This window comes from Podarcis pityusensis (genome assembly GCF_964106645.2).
Source record: "Podarcis pityusensis genome assembly, chromosome: 17".
In the NCBI taxonomy this organism is placed as follows: Eukaryota; Metazoa; Chordata; class Lepidosauria; order Squamata; family Lacertidae; genus Podarcis; species Podarcis pityusensis.
The window spans coordinates 29043789-29062655 of NC_138042.1; the positions used below are offsets into that span (position 1 = coordinate 29043789).

The following is an 18867-nucleotide window of genomic DNA, read 5'->3' on the forward strand; positions in this document are numbered from 1 at the left end:
CCTATTGCTTCTTTATCTGATAGTGTTTACATGGATTTTCTCTCCAAATAATTTATATATTAACCAATATCCAATTCTTAAACTCCATGGGGTGTTGCTAATTGTTTTCCTTTTAGCATAAAAGCATTTCAGCATTGCAGATAACATTATGCCTAAGAATTTCTGTTTGCTATCCCACTAAAAAAAGTATGCGCGAAGGAAGTTTATATATATATATATATATATATATATATATATATATATATATATTGCTTTCCTTGTGTTTGCATGTGCAGCATTTACAGCATTTATGCTTTTACCTAGTAGCTACTGTGAACTTTGAACTAAGACAGGTTTCTAGGAGTCTGCTGCCGCCTGGCAGTGGTACCTTGATTTAAGAACAGCTTAGTTTATGAACAACTTGGATTAAGAACGCTGCAAACCCGGAAGTAGGTGCTTTGGTTTGTGAACTTTGCCTTGGAAGCAGAACATGTTTCGCTTCCTGTTGAGCGTGTTCCATTTGTAAACTGAGTCCCCCGCTGCTATGGTAAAGCACACCTTGGTTTAAGAACGCTTTGGTTTAAGAACGGACTTCCGGAACAGATTAAGTTCGTAAACCAAGGTACCACTGTCTAGTATTCATTCAAGCAGAAACAATGAAGAATTTTACAAGCAATATTTACCAATTCCAAATAATAGGTTCAGTTCTGGGGTACTGTGAAGCTACATGATGGAGATATGAGCCCCTCCTTATATAGGAAACCTACTGACTTCCTCGCTCCCAGCTTTTTATTCCGAATGAAAATATTGTGTGGGGTTGGGGTGGGGATTTGCTGCTCCTTGCGCTAGCTGAGAGGAACAAGGTGTGCTCACTTCAGTCAGCCAGAGGAGGAGGAGGAGGAGGTGGCAAATTTATTATTTATACCCTGCTCATCTGGCTGGGTTTCCCCAGCCATTCTGGGTGGCTCCCAACAGAATAATAATAATAATAATAATAATAATAATAATAAAGGTAAAGTTAAAGGTACCCCTGCCCGTACGGGCCAGTCGTGTCCGACTCTGGGGTTGTGCGCCCATCTCACTTAAGAGGCCGGGAGCCAGCGCTGTCCGGAGACACTTCCGGGTCACGTGGCCAGCGTGACGAAGCTGCTCTGGCGAGCCAGCACCAGCGCAGCACACGGAAACGCCGTTTACCTTCCCGCTATAAAGCGGTACCTATTTATCTACTTTCACTTAAGAGCGCTTTCGAACTGCTAGGTGGGCAGGAGCTGGGACCGAACGACGGGAGCTCACCCCGCCGCGGGGATTCGAACCGTCGACCATACGATCGGCAAGTCCTAGGTGCTGAGGTTTTACCCACAGCGCCACCCGCGTCTCAATAATAATAATAACAACAACAACATCAAACATTAAAAAACTTCCCTAAACAGGGCTGCCTTTAGATGTGTTCTAAAAGTCAGATAGTTTTTTATTTCCTTGACATCTGCTGGGAGGGCGTCCCACAGGGCAGGCGCCACTACCGAGAATGCCCTCTGCCTGGTCCCCTGTAACTTCACTTCTCGCAGGGAGGGAACTGCCAGAAGGCCCTGGACCTCAGTGTCTGGGCTGAACAATGGGGGTGGAGACGCTTCTTCAGGTACAGTGGTGCCTCGCAAGACGAAATTAATTCGTTCCGCGAGTTTTGTAGTCTTGCGATTTTTTTTGTCTTGCGAAGCACGGTGTCGGGAAAGTTTTGGAAAAGCTTCAAAAATCACCAAAGTCTTTAAAAACCTCAAAAAAGGCTACCACACCGCGTTCTATGAGTTGCTCCTCGAAGTCAAGTCGCAACTGTATTAACGGTGTTAAGAAAAAGGAAACAAACTTGCAAGACGTTTCTGTCTTGCGAAGCAAGCCCATAGGGAAAATCGTCTTGCAAAGCAGCTCAAAAAACAAAAAACCCTTTCGTCTAGCGAGTTTTTTGTCTTGCGAGGCATTCGTCTTGCGAGGTACCACTGTATACTGGGCTGAGGCTGTTTAGGGCTTTAAAGGTCAGCACCAACACTTTGAATTGTGCTTGTTAAATCCACTGTCTCTAGTCAAGGTTAGTTGTTCTGGGCTGCTGCCTTCTGTTTCTCAGTATTCCCTAGAATTGCAGCTGCATCTACTCACAGCCAGAGCCATGTTTTGAGGTGAAGAACAGAAGACAGGGAGATGCACCCCAATATTTTCCTGTCCCAGTAGAGCTCCAAGCAGTTTCCCATAGTGGAGACCTTAAAAACCTTTTACAATGACCTTCCAAGTCTAGAGGGGATTTTGGCCAAGGTGTGCACAGTTCTTAGGCAGTTGTGGGAGAAAACGGAGCTCCACGAAAAAAGCTTTCACCTCAGCCAAGTTCTGCTGAGTCACAGCACTTTTCATCTCAACCTCCTCCTGATGCAGTGGTTCTTGATAAAGGAAAACCTCAAGTGTCTAAGGAGAGAAATAATAGATAGTCTCGGGTGTTGCAGTAAATTATCGAAGTGTGTTGCGAGGGCTTGGGATAGAGTCTATTTTTGTTGCCATCGGCTGGCTTTCCCTTCCTTTTCTCGGGCACTCCGGAAAGAAAAATAACACTTTACTGTGAAGAAAACTTGCAGCAAACGCTCTGGGAAGGGGAGGGAAAAGATAAAAAGGAAGCTTCTGTTTTGCACATTACTGGCACCACAACTGCACTCCGAGTGGACAAATATTTTTCTTGGCAGGTACAGGGCACAAGTGCCTGATTCAGGAATAGCTGGGAAGGGTACTGTAATGCTTTCTATCCTTAAAAAAGAAAAGAAAAAAGGAGTATCTATGTCTCACTCTTCTAAAAAAAGACATTAACATAGCAGATTGGATGGCAAGGAACAAGAAACCTTCTGCGGAAACTTGATAGTGAGCACAGAGACTTCGAGATAGGAACAGAGAGGTCATTTCCTGCTGTCACAAAAAAAGGGTTGTTGTTTTATTTATTTAAAAAGAACCTGATTGTCATCATGTGATTATGTATTCCACTATGCTGTGGGTGGAAAGTGATGTATAGACTCCTAGTAAATTAGCAAAAATGTATAAATCGGAATCAGATACATGTTGGAAATGTAAAGAGAAATGTAAAGAGCTCTCCTGAAGCCTGGAGAGCGAGAGGGGTCGGTGCGCACCGACCCCTCTTGCTCTCCAGGCTTCAGCGAAAGCCTGCATTCGCCCCATAGGACGCACACACATTTCCACTTCATTTTTGGAGGGGAAAAAGTGCATCCTATAGGGCGAAAAATATGGTAACTTCTGGTTGTGGTGGTGATGATGGAGGTGCCCAGTAAGCTCTTGCTGTTGGTAAGCAATAGGTAAAGGTAAAGGGACCCCTGACCATTAGGTCCAGTCGTGGCCGACTCTGGGGCTGTGGTGCTCATCTCACTTTATTGGCCAAGGGAGCCAGCGTACAGCTTCCGGGTCATGTGACCAGCATGACTAAGCCGCTTCTGGCGAACCAGAGCAGTGCACAGAAACGCCGTTTACCTTCCTGCCAGAGCGGTACCTATTTATCTACTTACACTTTGACGTGCTTTTGAACTGCTAGGCTGGCAGGAGCAGGGACCGAGCAACGGGAGCTCACCCTGTTGTGAGGATTCGAACCGCCTACCTTCTGATCGGCAAGTCCTAGGCTCTGTGGTTTAACCCATAGCGCCACCTGTGTCCCGTTGGTAAGCAATACAAATCCCCAAAATGTGGTGAGAACAGGCCACCGGTCGCTTTGCATCTCCTGAGAAGTCCAATTCTTGGACCCATCAGCAGCGGCAGAGCAAGCCAATTGGGTGCCTGGGGCGGCACGTGCCCTGTGCCCAGGGGCAGGGCAAGCTGGGGCAGGACGCTCCGTGGGGCCTCTGAGGAGTCTGCCTGCCTCCTCCCACTCAGCCACCCTATAGCTGAGGGGGAAGCGGCGGGCGGACCATTTGGGGCAGCACGGAGCCTGCGGGCACCCAAGCCACCGTGTCACTCCCAGGAGGGACGCGTGGCTCGGGAATGCTGCAGGCCCCACGGTGAGTGCCCAATGGTGACACCCGGGGTGGACCACCCCCACCACACCCCCTTCCTCCGCCCCTGCCTATCAGCAACAGCAGCCAAAAACTTTTGCAGCAAAAGGTTCAAGGAATAGCCACTAACCACATCTCCTACTCATAGCTGTCAAGTGTCCCTTATTTGAAGGGACAGTCCCTTATTCCAGCGCCATGTCCTGCTGCTGTCCCTTATTGATGGATGTCCCTTAAATTTCAAAGGAAGCAACTCCTCTTCCTCCCTCCCTGCCGGCCAGGGAGGCTCCAACTGTGTTGCTTGGCTGTGTTGCTCACCCAATAAGAAGTCTAAGAACGACTGGGGGGTGGAGCTTGCATGCCTTGTGTGTGGCTAGTTAATGCAAGCTGAGGGGGTTTTTGAATGCTGGGCGCCATTTTGTTGCACGTGCTGCTGCAAAATTTGAAGTGCAAAGCCAGGCCGGGGAGCCATCTTAAGTTGAGGCTGCATAGGCCTTGTGGTGCATGTGATTCAGATTCTATTCAGTTGAACCTCTGGTTACAAAGTTGGTTGGACAGTGTTCTCGAAGCTACCAGCATGAGTTTGACCAGACTGCAGGAGGACAGGAAGACTGGAGTGCCTGGGACAGGGGAGGCTGCAGGTCCCTTATTTTGGCTGCTGGTCCCTTATTTTCAAGGCTGCTGGTCCCTTATTTTCAAATTTGTAAGTTGACAGCTATGCTCCTACTGTGGCTGGCATGAGCAACAGGGCTTGGGGATGGTGCACTGCACACTCTGCTTTGTGTTTGTCAGGGTTTAGATCGCTCTGTGTTAGTGCACTTCTTGGTATCTCTACAAAACTGACACGTTGTGCTGCAGTTTAATTGCTATGGGAGGAATTCAACATTGTGCAAAGGCAACGTCCCATCATTTTGGCTTGCCAGTGGAACAATTCCTGTTTTTCCTCCTCTCCCCAGTCCACTATTTTGGAGATTCTCCTGACCTCCCCACCCTCCTCAGATAATTAGATAATTTTGGGGGTGTGGGGGGGAGGAGAGTGGTGAAACCACACTGTGCAAGTGGAAGGAATCGCACAGGGCTTATGCTGATAGGACTCATTAGTTGAATCCTTCCCTCTGCGATTTTCACAGCAATAGCTATGTAGTTTTAATTGCTAGGGGTCTCCAAAAGACACTTAAAAAAAAAGCAAGCTGAAACAAACAAGGATTTTCAAAGTTAATACAAATTCAATAATTCATCTCCCATTACAACTGTGTACTGTGTGCACTCCAAAGGTCCTATGTGAATTTGCACTGGTATAAAATTATTCATGTAATTTGGAACTTTGCAAACAATAATCCGAATGCATAAAATTATTAACCGAAAAGCTACGCTCTTCACATTGTCAAATTGTAAAGCAAGTCATTTACGCTGAAAACAACTACTAAATTACAAAATAATAAATTAAAACATATGAGGATATCGCATTGGCCCTACATTTTAAAGCAAGATGATATAATCTCGGCATACTGTGCCTCCTAGGAATTATGTAGTCATAAATCAAAAAAGGAAACATTAATAACCTCTTCGACAACTTTTCCTGAAAAGCTCCCAAATGCATTAAGGTATGAACTTGAAGTGCGGAAGTTTGCAGAACAGAAACTTTAGCTTTAAATATTTGTTTCAGTATCAGTTCCCAAGGATGGCATTCAACTAAGTTTTACTCAGCACAGACCTATTAAACAGTCTGTTTATTCATTTCCAAAACTTAAGTTGAATACCACCCCTATTATCTTATTAGAACCTACATTGTTTCCTCTATGGGGGGAAAGTGCCACATGGTGTAAACAATTGTTTTAGCTTGGATGTTCTTAATTACTTCTAGTATAAGCCACTTTAGGTCATTCTGAGAAAAATGGCTTAGCAAACATTTAGGTAGGTAGGTAGGTAGATAGATAGACAGACAGATAGATATAGACATTACGACAGGTGTCGGCAACCTGCTGCCCGTGGGCCACAAGCAGCCCACGGGGGTTGTTTAAATGGCCCCCGAACCATGCTGCCCGCTCAGCGAGTCCCCGTGTGCTGTGCTAAACTGGTGCAATGCAGAGCAGGGACTCGCTTCTGCGGTGCTGGAAATCGTGTCTGCGCATGCGCAGTCGCAATCCGGTCCACAGAGTGATCTCCGCAGCAGTGAACCGGCCCAGGCGAGGTAAACCTTGCCGACCCCTGCCTTACGGTTACTGAAGGGAGACAAAGGGTTTTGCAGACCTTCCTCTGTGTAGGAGAAGAGGGAGATTCATGGGCAGAGAAGGAGATCTCATCCATAGGGGCCTCCTCATTGCACCCAAGGAAACCTTTGCCGTTTCCCCTCTGCAATCAATGCTCTTGTGGCAGGGAGAACAAAATGCAGACATTCCAGAGGCATGTCAGGGCAAACTGAGGAACACCTTTGGATCCCAAAGCCCTCTTGATCTCCCAGAATATGGTGGTGGGGAGAGCAGGGGAGGTTGCCAGGCCCAGGGGTTTCCCTCCATGCCACTTTTGGATGCTCAGGTCTGCACCATTTGAAAGGAAATATATGAAACGGTGTCAACAGGTGGCTTGATTTAAATAAATGGCTTAAAACGGCCTCCCCCCCCCCACTAGCTGATTAAAATCACCTCTATTTGAATCAACTCATCCATCCTGGCCTAATTGTATATGTTCCTTACGTTCTTTAGAAGTAGCCTATGACAGAAAGGAGGCCTAGACATCCTCGTAAATAAATAAAACACATGCAAACATATTACTCTTCCCAATTAATGTGCCCATTGATTGAGATTACCTACGCTGCACATATAACACAACCTCCTTGATTAACACTGCTCATTAACTTTAATGGCCCTGCATTCCCGCCTCTTTAATTTGCCATACAAGAAAATGACCCAGGGCTGTATCCAATCCTCCTGTTCCGCTCACGGAACAGACTTCCAACTTGTTGTGGTGGATCTTCCCCTTCCTCTTCCTCACTCCCTCAAAATCTGCTCCAGAAAGCAAAGCCCCGAGCTGATTTTCGGTGTGGAATGGAGGAAGGAGAGGAAACGGAAGTTACACAGTTCCATTGCATGAGACAAAGACTGCTTGTGCATCACCGAATGAATCCCCAAGGTTTTATTGTTAAGCATGTTCATGCTCACCACTGATCAAATTATGTACCATTGGCAAATTTAACTCCATTACGAGCTTGTCCACAAACAGAGGTTGCTTATACACACAAGAACAGCGGCGATTCTCCTGTCATGTCTGAACTCCACATTTTATACTCCTCACAGCAGTACATGCAAACTCATCTCATGTACACCCTCTGCTTTCGGTTGTACTTTCAAGTAATGTCGTTATCTTGCACTTATGCACCACCAGCCATGTGCAGGTTTTCAGTTTTCTGTTTTTAAAAAGCCAAGGACTTTCACCTCTGCAATACCCTTCTAGAAATCTAGAAGCAAACTAAGTCACCACCACAATCCAAATCAATCAGTCTATGGCTAGTACCATAAAGCCTAGAAAATGGCGGAAGGGATTTCCTTCTTTATCAAGTAGTGCTGAGAATGTCAATTTGATTATTCCAACACCTGTAATCTGACAGTCTCCTTAGTAGGTAGCTTCCATAATTGTCAAAAATAATTTGATTAACAAGCCTATTAGTTAAGGGTGAACGGGCATTGTCTCTGTTCCTGAAGCTGGTCGACTAACAGAGACATCCTGGCAATAGATGTGTTGGCTGCTTATTATTAGAAAGCTGTAACCAAGAGGAAAAAAACTTTATTTAAAAATAGAGGAAGCACCCCTCTCTCACTCTTCCAGTATTATAAGATTTTGAGAACATATGCACAACTTCTCGAACAGTGCTTCACACACTTTGGTTTTAGGTGTACATTTCTAAGACATTTCAAAGGAACACTTAAAAAAAGAAGAAGTGTGAATTTTAAAAAACGTGCACCATATTGGTACACTCATCAATGAACTGTGACCAGCTTCTTCTCCTTTTTGAGTGTACACTCAACAGAAAATGCATTGCTGCCCAATGGGTGAAACCACTTTTAGCATTAGCAAATGACAAGGGTTTGAAACTACCCAAAGTCCACATGAATTACTCTTTCTATCTCACAAATGTTCACAAACATAAAACCAACTACGCAAATTTACAATAAGGAACAGGATAAATCATCATCTTTGCCAATGTTAGGAAAAAAGCTTATTTGGTTTACCTCCCTGGTTTTAGTTCAGGGCTTAACTATGCTCTCAAGTTGTTCTTTCGCCACCTGATGAGTTCATTGCTAGACATCATTTCTTTGTGTAGGAAACTGAGTGGAGAATCAGGAAGTCCCTAGTCAAATATCACAGCTGCCACCAACTCGCTAAATGGCTTTAGGGAAGCCACTCTCTTGCTCAGCTGTCCTCCCACATGCCACATAGGGAAAAATATAACTACCCCATAATACAGGGGTGGGCACCCGTGACTCTCCATACGTTGTTGGATGCCAACTCCTATGAGCTCCAGAGATGATGGGAGTTGTAGTCCAATATCTGGAGAACCACAGATACCCTCCAACCCCTGTGAAGTTACAGCAAGATCGTGCACATGAAGCATTGTTAACTCTCAAATAAAAAAACTATATCATTATTAAGTTTTGTAGCAGAGGGATCTTTTGACACTAAATCTGGATACTTAAACATTCACAGAGAACAAATGAGAGTTTTATGCATCCATTGGATTTTCCAGAAGGCTCCGCCTGGAAGCAAACTACCAGCGGCTTCTAAAACACAGTTTTATTTGATTTAGAAGGGTAGAATATGAGCTAATGCATGATTAGGGGGTCTACCTCTTACAGGAAGACTAGAATTCATATATTCTTACGGTCAAGCAAAGATCAACAGGATTTCTCAAGATACAAACTGCAGCCCATTCTGCCTTAGATACACTATCTGGTTAATTCTGCAGAACTAAGTAACATGACTCCAGATTTACTAGTGTTCTTGGAACAGATAGCACCCCATTGCAGGCAAAAAGTCTCAAACAGCATTGAATTATTCTAACAACTCATAGTGTGCAGAATTCCCATAATGCTCTCCTTACAGGTGCCATTGTTCCTACAGAATATCCCTGAGGGCCAGTATGGATGCAACACAGACTCTTCCTTAATATCTGCTAAAGAAATGGGCCCAGACCACAGGATTTCATACTCCCTCTTCCACCCTTTACTATGATTAGAGTTCACTGTTGGAACAAGAGTTATCTGGATGAGTACCAAACACATTCCCACTGAACCAGGACTTGCTAATCTGTTTCAAGGGTTGGTTTCACACCCTAATTAACATGAGAAAGGATATGCAGGAATTTGGATGAGAGAGGGGAGAGGATGGAGGGAGCTATTCTGTGGTCCATTCCATAACCATGGCTAAGGAAGGTCCTCATTACATCTGTACTGACTCCAAATGCGCTTATGTGAAAGTGAAGAAATCTGTTAGTCTCCTCAAACACCAGTCACTACGCTCGTGGTAACAGCCAAAAACAGACAATACTTTAGGCTTGTTTCTGCAACAAGAAAATCCGCCATGTGCCCCTTAGCTGGGCACATACTCTTCCACTTTTTGTTCTAAAGTACAGTGGACGCTCCACTGGTTGCATCCACTACAGGTTGCAAACGTGATCCGTGCAGGAGGCATGTTCACAACCTGCAGCGCCGCATCTGCACGGGTCGCGATTTGGCGCTTCTGCACATGCGCAAAGTGCGATTTAGCGCTTCTGCACATGCACCAAAACCTGGAAGTAACCTGTTCCAGTACTCCTGGGTTCGGCGCGGTGCGCAACCCGAAAACACACAACCTGAAGCGTCTGTAACCTGAGGTATGACTGTAGTGAAGTACTAACAACATGGAACCCTAAAACACTCAATGAGAAGGGCAGGCAAATCAGAATATTTTACATGCCAATTATAAGGGTTGGAGTGTGAATTAGCACGGCTCTCCAACAGTTTGTTAGCATCTATTTGGATAGTGATTTGCTCATTTGGAAACTGGTTTTTTGTTTTTTTCTAAATCAGAACTATGTCTTTGATCAAGCTGCTTTCTTTCCCCCAGTAAAGAGAAGAATTTGATTCCTTCCTCTAGGGTTGTTGTGCTTGTTTTTTAATGGAAGCGCCTCTTACCATTAGAGTCTTCCACTTCTTCAGCAGTAGTGTGGTTCATGGAGGCATGTTGAGCATGCGAGGTTACAAGGCTGACAATGCGTGGTCTTGGTAGTGTCAGTGCCTTCCCATGCACTTTCAGGGAGTGCTCTTTCAGCTGGCTGATTGTCATGGTGGAAAATGAGCAGCAGGAGCATTTGTAGGCATGTTCACCTGGGTGAGCGAAATAACAGGCAAGTCATCAGCTCACAAGACGAGAGGTGGGGTGGGGAATAGGAAGGGAGGAGAGGGGTAGGTGGAAGGGGGCAATCTCTTTCTCCTCCTATTCAACTCAGCAGTGAGAATCCCATGGGTTCCTCCTCTGGGTAGTCCTAAAAAGAGAGTAAAATCATTTTAACTGTCCTATTTCTATTGGTCTCGGGGCCAATAGGGCCATCACAGAGGATGCTTTTGTCTCCCTGGTTGTAGCTCCTAACTGTGCATGGCAACTGGACCAGTTGATTTTATTTGCCACAGGTAGAAGATGCCAACCCAAAGCTATTCTGAGGTACAGCTTTTGCCTGCGGCAAACAAGTCAACCTTCCAAGATTCAAGAAAGGAGACAGCAGGGGTGGAAGCTGAAACCACAAACACATTGTCCATGTGTCATGGCTCTTAGTGGGTCATGTGGCCAATGATGTGACCATTGCCCAATCCTGATTTGGGTCACGAGGCCATGGATGAGGAATCATAGACACCCCATTGAATACCAGGACTAGGCGTAAAGGCGGGTGGGTGTTGCTCATTAATGCTTTCTTTGGAAGTTAACTTGGAAATGGAGAAAAGCCCATTTATGTTTTCTTGCACACAAGGACAGCAGCGTATATATAAAACAAATCAGAAATTTGAAAGGTTATGGCATTAGAGGATGAGCCTGATGCAGGCTGCAAACAGCTCCTCAGAAATCCCTTGCTTTACTGTTCTCTGTAAATAATGCCATTGTATTTGGTATCACCCCTTTACCATCCGTCTTCCTAACCGTTCTCTAAGAATGAGCTCTTTTCCCTCCCAACGTGAAACCATCTGCCAGACTGATAATCCTTGAGCTATGCAAGCCTAACACAATGAAGCAGGGCCTGGGAATGAGACGCAGCATAACCAGTGCTCGGGCCAGAGCAGGTTAACAATAAAGGACAGAACTTGAGAATGCCATTGTACAGTCAAGATTACAAAGCCAGATGGAAACTGTGCTACAGGAGCCAAAGCAAAGAAGAAAAGCCATGCAGTTAGGATTTGTGGTCCAAGCCGTAAAGAAGTTGCAAAGCAGCTTTTGGAGTGCATGTGGAACCAGTCATGACCTGAGAAGCAAAAGTGGCCAAGACTTGGGTTGTGATGTGGCACACACTGAGGAGATAGCATCCCATGTAGTGAAAATAATCTTACTTTGGAAACAGAAAGTCCTCTATCACATACTAAAACTGGAACTGTGAAAAACCTAAACTGTATACCTTGCGCCGACATGAAAAGGGATTGACCAGCATTTGTAACATTTTCTGGAGGATTGGTGAATAAACGGGAAATCATATTATTTCCTTTCTTCAGCCAGGATTGTATCCAGTGAGAGACAGCATCCAGTTTCCATGATTCCTTGTTATTCACCTTTTCTGCTTCTCCCCATGTTCCCCTCTCCACTGTGGAGACAAATGAATGACCTAAACAGGAGATTTCTTGGGCCCTCTGGGTCCAATCTGAATGAAAGGTTGGGTCCCATAGGGCAGGGAGATCCTACATTCAAATAAATGGATCTCAGTCCTGCACTTCCCCATGAGAGGGTCATGAGAAGGTCAACGTGAGGCTGTGCACAGAGGGTGAGCCCTGCTTCTGGTCCTTCCTTGGACAGAAGGACCATGGACCCGAATATGTACATGGGCCACTGGCCACAACAAAGGAAGTGTGTTATCGAGTGTTATAAGCCAAATTAATACCTTTTAAAAACTCTGATTTAAGGGGACTGTATTTATCAACCATCCTATGTGATGATGCTAATGGGACAGCACAGATCGCTTGATACGGAAAAGCTCATAGGCGCCCAAGTCCACAGCAGTATATTTAGCGTGGTTCACAGCGCCCTCTGGGTTTGTGCACAAAAGAGAGGTTCCAAAAAGAGATGCATGATTTGCTTATGAAGCAGAAAGCCGAACGAGACTCTTAAAGCAAGCATCAAACCAATTAACTTGGGGCGATGAAATTGCTCTAAAATATTTAACTAAGCATAACAAACACCACCGCTTCCTTTCCAGAAAACAGATGAGTTGGTCAGTGTGGGAATTCAAAAAAAAAAAAAAAAGGATTGCAAGCAGCTGAGGCAGGATTGGGAAGATGCCATTTGGAATCAACAGAGAAAGCAGCCCCACAAGGGTAGGCATATGAATCCTGCTGTCCAACAGCAATGCATACCCCAAAATACATTTAATTGGGTCACAGCAGGCCTCAAGCCCTGCTGCCTTTCCTCTCGTTTGTGTCACCCACAGGCAAGTGGCACCTAGACACATAAAGTAGGGCCCCCAAATCTTCCCTATTCGCCACCCACCATACTTATTCCTGTTTCTGTTGGTGAAACATCCCACTTAGTTGGGCCTATGTATGTTACATTCAATCCCATTACAAAGGCAAACTGGGTCGCAGGGTGAATACAGGCAAACTGGGCTGTGGGTGAGTAAAATAAACCCCACGGCCCCCACTGGTTGTTGCACAAATGCCTTTTCATGCTCACATAAACTGGGTTTATGTTATTTCATCTATGGACTGCTGCCGTTAGCTGCCCATGCCAAAGCCAGTACACTCAGAATTTTGTAAGATTCTCTCTACCATTTAAAGCAGCAACAACCTTGTCCAAACTTAACAAATCAGAAAAAAACACAGTGAAGTATAATAATCAATCGTTATTGTGCAGATTGACGGAAATGACTGGGGAGAAAGCGGCAACACACTTTAAGTTATGAAACTGACGACGACAACAACAACAAAAACAACAACAACAAAGAAAAGAAAAGAAAGTAATGACAGCAGGTCAAATGAAGAAGCCAAAAAGTGCAGCTATACATTTCAACCCAAGAGATTTTAATCCAACTGATCCAAGTTGTTTGCATCAGAACAGAAATGGGAATGCTATGTCAACAGCAAAACTTTTGTGTTTTCCCCTCAAAGATTTCAAATGACAATGCAGTCAGTATCTGGACATTTCTCAGTTCAGCCAAATGAAACTAACCCCGAGCTACATTATGTGCATGCATGAGCTGAAATGAATAGTCCCTCTGGATCAGAAGAAGGGGCCATCCAGCCTAGCATTCCGTTGGCCAACCAATATCCCAGAAAGCTTAAGATGCAAGATGTGAAAGCATCTTGTCCTGAGCATCTGCTAATTCAGAGGCAGAAAGACTTGGCATATCAGGGATGGGGAACCTGTAGCTCTCCAGATATAGTGGGGCTGCAATTCCTATCAACTCCAGTCACCAATACCAGGGATTATGGGAGATGTAGTCCAACAATACCTGGAAGACCACTGATTCCCTATCCCTGCTGTATATGAAAGGTCCATGTAGGCATACTGCCATTGATGTATTCCCGCATTATTTTGTTTAACCTCCGGCTAGTGGCTTTTGTTAAAGGATTAATAAATCCATCCTGCACTGAGTAAAAATAGTACTTCTTGTTGATCTTGAACCTGTAGAAAGTTCTGTACATATGAGACAAAAAGGGGGGGGGTGTCACTCTTTATCCTTCCTCTCCATGCCTTTCATAACTTTATATTTAGTTGGAACAAAAAAAAATGCTGCCAACTGGTTTACAGTTGTGATTCGTTTCATGAATAGTTTGAAGAAAGAAACAGTTAAGGCAGAAGGACCCTGCTATGCAAACTTCTGTACTAACTACCAAACTACAACTTCAGAAGGACCAAGTGATACTGTGAAATCACACTACCCCAATGCTTTGAAATGCATGCCTTCAAGAATGTTTGTTATATGATTTAATAAAGCTAGTGGACTGTGAATGAGTGTTTACAGACCATAGGAGCCCCATCCATTATTTTTAAATGTTATTGTTGGAGTAACGTAATTTAAATAATTGACTTGTGGGGAGTTAAGGACAAGATGTGACACATTCAGTAAAGAAAATTCAGCATGTCCTGTTCTCTAACAATTTGGAAGAGTTATGGTCATTGGGAAGAGCCCAAGAAGACACAGCCTCCCAGGAAGCCATCCCCACTTCCCCTAAAATCTGCCCCCCCCCGACAAAACCAAGAACGCTCCAGGAATACTTGACAGAATTGCTACATATGGGAGATGTACACAACATAAATGCCAATAAATAGCCAATAAGCTGAACCACAAGAACTGGACTTGGCACAGATACAGTTACGAATGATAACATGCTTGAACAACACGTTGGCATCAATATATAAAACAACAACAACCAACCCACACTTTAAATGATAAATGGAACTGCATGAAGCTTCTCACCTTTATCTTTGAAATGGGCGCTGCTACAGAACTCAACCAAAATACGGCTGTCGTTTAGCTAAGAAGTTATGCCTCTTCAGCACAAAACTGATCAGAGCTCTTGGGTTTTGAAATGAATACCAAAGTTCCCATGAACTAATGAATCAGGTACCAAACTGAACTACCTTCAGGCTACAATGTTGCTAATGAAGACCATGCCCAAAAATTACTACCCATTAATTTGCCACCAAACACACCCATCCACAAAGCTCTCGTGGCCTAAGGGATGCTGCTGTAGGAAGCTTAGGTTCCAGAGAACACGAAACCTACCTCTCTAGTTCTAATTCTTAGCAGAGCTGAGCCAAACCAGGACAGCCGAGTTACATAAATACTTTCAAAACCCATCAAAAAGTTCTCCTTCCTTTGTAGAGGTGGGGGAGAAGATGCTCAAAGAGGTGCACAGGCACTTGTAGGGGGAGAAGGGGTGCATCCCAGTTGCCCTGGCCAACCAGGGTGACGCTCCTTGTTTGGAAGCACTGCAGCAATGAAGGCACTGCAATGCAACAAAACAGGGAGAAGCAGCCGAAGTGCACACCGGGAATGCATATCAGGATGAGCTAGAGTCTCATGGAACACACATTTGGATGTGCATGAAAATGCGCATTCAAGCACACATTCCACTGTTCTCCGTGACATGTGTGTCTGAATGTACATTCCGGGGTTCATCCTACTGTGAGTTCCACTGTGACTTCATTTGCTCTCACTGAAGTAGACATGACACAGTTACATTCACCCTGGGATCCCTGATTGGCTAGAAGCACATTGTGGAAGAAGCCCTTTGTGGCTCTTTAAAATGAATAAAATAGTGCAAAGCAGCGAGGTATTTTTGCAGGGGCATGGAGAATGGCTGTGCACGGGTTAAAATAGAGCATGGGGAAAAATGAAAGATAATCCCCTTTCAGGATGATTTCCCTACTCTTTGAAAGCATGCATTTCATCTAAAAATGTTTGAAGGTGAAAATTTGACACAGCTCTTCCTTGCCACAGTGCTCAATGCATTTGCCTCACAAACGTCTTCCAGAAAGCCTTACCCTTAAGACTTGAAAAGGAATCTCAAGAGTATTCCTTCTACTTCTTTCTCTGCTTCCCACCCCAAGGACAGATTAATTTATGTGCCTGATTTCCAACCCGGCTTGCTGTTCTGACCTGCCAATTTGGGATCCCCTCTCCACCTAATGTGATTGGCCCAATTCCAAGTTCAGTTCTGCTCAATGTAATGTTGCCTTAACTTCAACACTGTGCCTACACCTTTCTCCTGATTGGGTTGAACGCACACTCCAAGGCAATAAAATGATAAAAAAAAATGACAAGCTGGCTGATTAACAGCAGCAGTAGCTGCAAGGGGGGGGAGGAGAGATGCTTTAGAGACCTTCTTCACCATGAAATGGAGGAATAAGACTTACCAGCATGAGCTTTGAGTAGGTGAGTTTTCAGGCGGCTGTTATAGGAGGACTTGAAAGGGCAGAGTTTGCAGCGGAATGGTTTATGATGTCCATGGTGGGCTTGCATATGGCGATCCAAACTTTGTCAAGGGAGAAGCGGCAATGAGAAGCAAAAGGAAAGAAGGGGAAATTGTGAATCATTTTTTCAGCTGAAAACTGGATGGCACTTGAATGCAAGACTTCTTTGACTTAACACTGGCAGAAAGAAGCGTGGCGGAGAAATCTGCGTAAGATACAAGCCAACGAAAGCCAAACTGGGTTGTATCTGGTGCATCTTTTGCACCCAATGATTATGGCAAGTAGGCAAAACAATTGATAAAGCCAAGGATATAAAATCATAAGGGGGGGGGGAAGCTTGCTTTGAAGATGACTTAGCAGGCTAATGTCAGGACTAATAAAGGAGCAAAACCAAAATATAGCTACCAGATCCTCTTAGCTTGCTCTAAAAACTCAGAAACAACCTTGGGTTTTTTCTAACGTTCAGTTGAAATTCACCCTCCTGTAAACAAACTCATTCAATCTATAAATACTTCTTTCCAAGCCTGCAACTCAAATAATATTGAAACAAATGTCAGTTTCAAACTTGTGCTGCAAACCGAAAAGTTGAACATGTGTCTGGGAAAACAAATAGGTAGAATTTTGAAATGTTGAAAAACAGCAATTTTCCCCATCCTTTTATATCCAGTCCAAATGTGCCTGCAGTGTGTTCATATGAGGAAAAGAGGAAGTTGAGTCTCCATAGCTAATCTCTATGCAAATACGCAGTAACTTCAAGAGCTTTTCCCTTTTTATCTGACTGGCCATTGTTCATTCATTTTAATATTTATCAGTCGAAATAAGAATATTCAGCAGGTGGTTGAGAAGTTCCTGCTCTCTGCCACGAGAAAAAGGTCTGTGCCTATTTGTGCAAGGGAGCACGTTTTCTTAGCAGAGACGCAGTCACAATGCTTACCACTAAAGAGCACATTTCCTAATGCAAGCAAATAAAGATATCCATGGTGAAATTATTGCTATCAGAGCAGAACCAGCCTGCAAAAAATTGATAAATCTGCCTTTGCTGGACTAGATTACAATAAATTCAGTTGAGCGTCTTGCTTCCAACAGCAGCAAGTCAGACACGTTTCCTGCATGGCCACCCAGCCTTTCTGGCCCAATCCTTCCCCAGGCAACCCACATGACAGATTCCCCCCACCCTCCCAGCCCTGCTATTTTGCCTAATAGGCTAAACTGGTTGGTCGTTTCCCAGCAAACCATCTCTTTCCTTTCCTCATCCCTCCCTCCCTCCCTCCCTCCCTCCCTCCCTCCCTCCCTCCCATTTGTTCACACTATAAGGCCTGCCCCCAGGCAACCCAAGAAAAACCAGCTGCCGAGGGTTGGGGCCACTGCCCCTGATTTCACCAAGTTCCCTGCCCCATCAGAGTGCCACCCCCCCAGGCCAACAGAAGCCAAATCCTACTAGGGTGCGAGAAAGGGATTCCCATCTGTCAATCGGAAATAAAGAAACGACACGCAGGCCAATTGCAAAACCTTTACTGAGCAGCTTTTAGGATGGTTGATCCCGGAAAGGAAAGACACATAGAGGGGTGGGGGTTGCCAACCAGTCGCCCCAGCAGGGCTCCTGTGCCTTGAGCAGTAGCTTGGTGGACAGCAGGCACCAGCTCCAGGTGAGGGACACCTTCACCTGTTCCTTAACCGTCTGCCATGGAGCTACAGGTGTTTCCGTTCCTCCACGAGGGAACAGGTGGGAGCATCCTGGACCCTGCTCCTGGTCACGTCCCCTTCTGCACAGAACGCTGTGTGGGATAAATCCTGCGCTTGCGGGAAGCAGCCTGTAGAAAAGCAGGAGACACAAGAGAATTCAGAGCAGTAGTCACACACCTACACAAATCTACTGGATGAATGGCAGATGTTTGTAAAGAAGCGTTGGGAAGGAGGAGCGGTGCCACAACCTGGCTGTTGAGCCAGCGCTTCTTCCAAAGCCTCATCCCTTCACTGAAAGGGATGTTGCAGAGATTTTATTACCCCTTGGGGTTTGCAGTGAAACACGGCTGTTTCGTTCTATGCACCGAAGGAAAAAGTGCTGACATATGTTTGGTCGGCAGTAGCAAGGCTTGGAACGGGGTGCCCAGCCCAAAAATAATACCTGCGTGTAGGGATAATGGCCTCTCGTGCATGTGTGAGACACTCCTCCCCACTGCACCATTGAGGCAGTGGCAAATAGGTTGGGGGAATCATGGGAGACAACAGGTATGTGTCCCTCACCCTTCCCTTGCTTACCTGGGTTGAGTGCTCTGTCCTGCCGTTCTCATTGTGTTGAGTGAGTCTTCTTGATGTGTCTGGGGTCCCAAGGTAAGGTACCTGCTAAAGAGTTCTAGGCACAGAAGCGTTAGCAATGTCAAGTCCCCATGTGTATTCTGAACTGTTTTGTGTGAAGTGTCCTTTCTTTATAATTTCCCATTGCCAGAACCTTGTGAGCTCTAAGGGTGCATGATGAGCGCTAGAGAGTTATAGCCTCATGCCATGCATCTCGTCATCTGAGTTTTGGTCTCCCTGAGTGGGGTTGTACATACTGGGAGTTGGTGTGCTGTAATTGGGTGCTGAGTCCCGCAATACACTATGCTCTGTTGTGGTGACCTAGAAGGGACAGTTTTCCAGAGATGGAAAGAAGATAGAAGTCCCTACCAGAGAAGAATGGCTGATGAAGTTGATGGACTATGTCGAAATGGCTAAAATGACCGGA

General features: G+C 45.1%; 1 protein-coding gene across 7 annotated transcripts in view; it reads right to left on the minus strand.

The window, feature by feature from the left end:
- ZNF462 (zinc finger protein 462) overlaps window positions 1-18867 on the minus strand; it is a 150064-nt gene that overhangs the window by 43326 nt on the left and 87871 nt on the right. For 6 of the 7 annotated variants that reach the window (XM_080986653.1, XM_080986650.1, XM_080986647.1 and 3 more), the window contains 2 exons: window positions 16089-16207; window positions 10169-10360 (listed from right to left, as the gene is read on the minus strand). In XM_080986653.1, coding sequence (XP_080842779.1) covers window positions 10169-10360; window positions 16089-16207 — 311 coding nt within the window. The remainder of the gene's footprint in view (window positions 1-10168; window positions 10361-16088; window positions 16208-18867) is intronic. The other variant, XM_080986652.1, reaches the window with a different exon arrangement.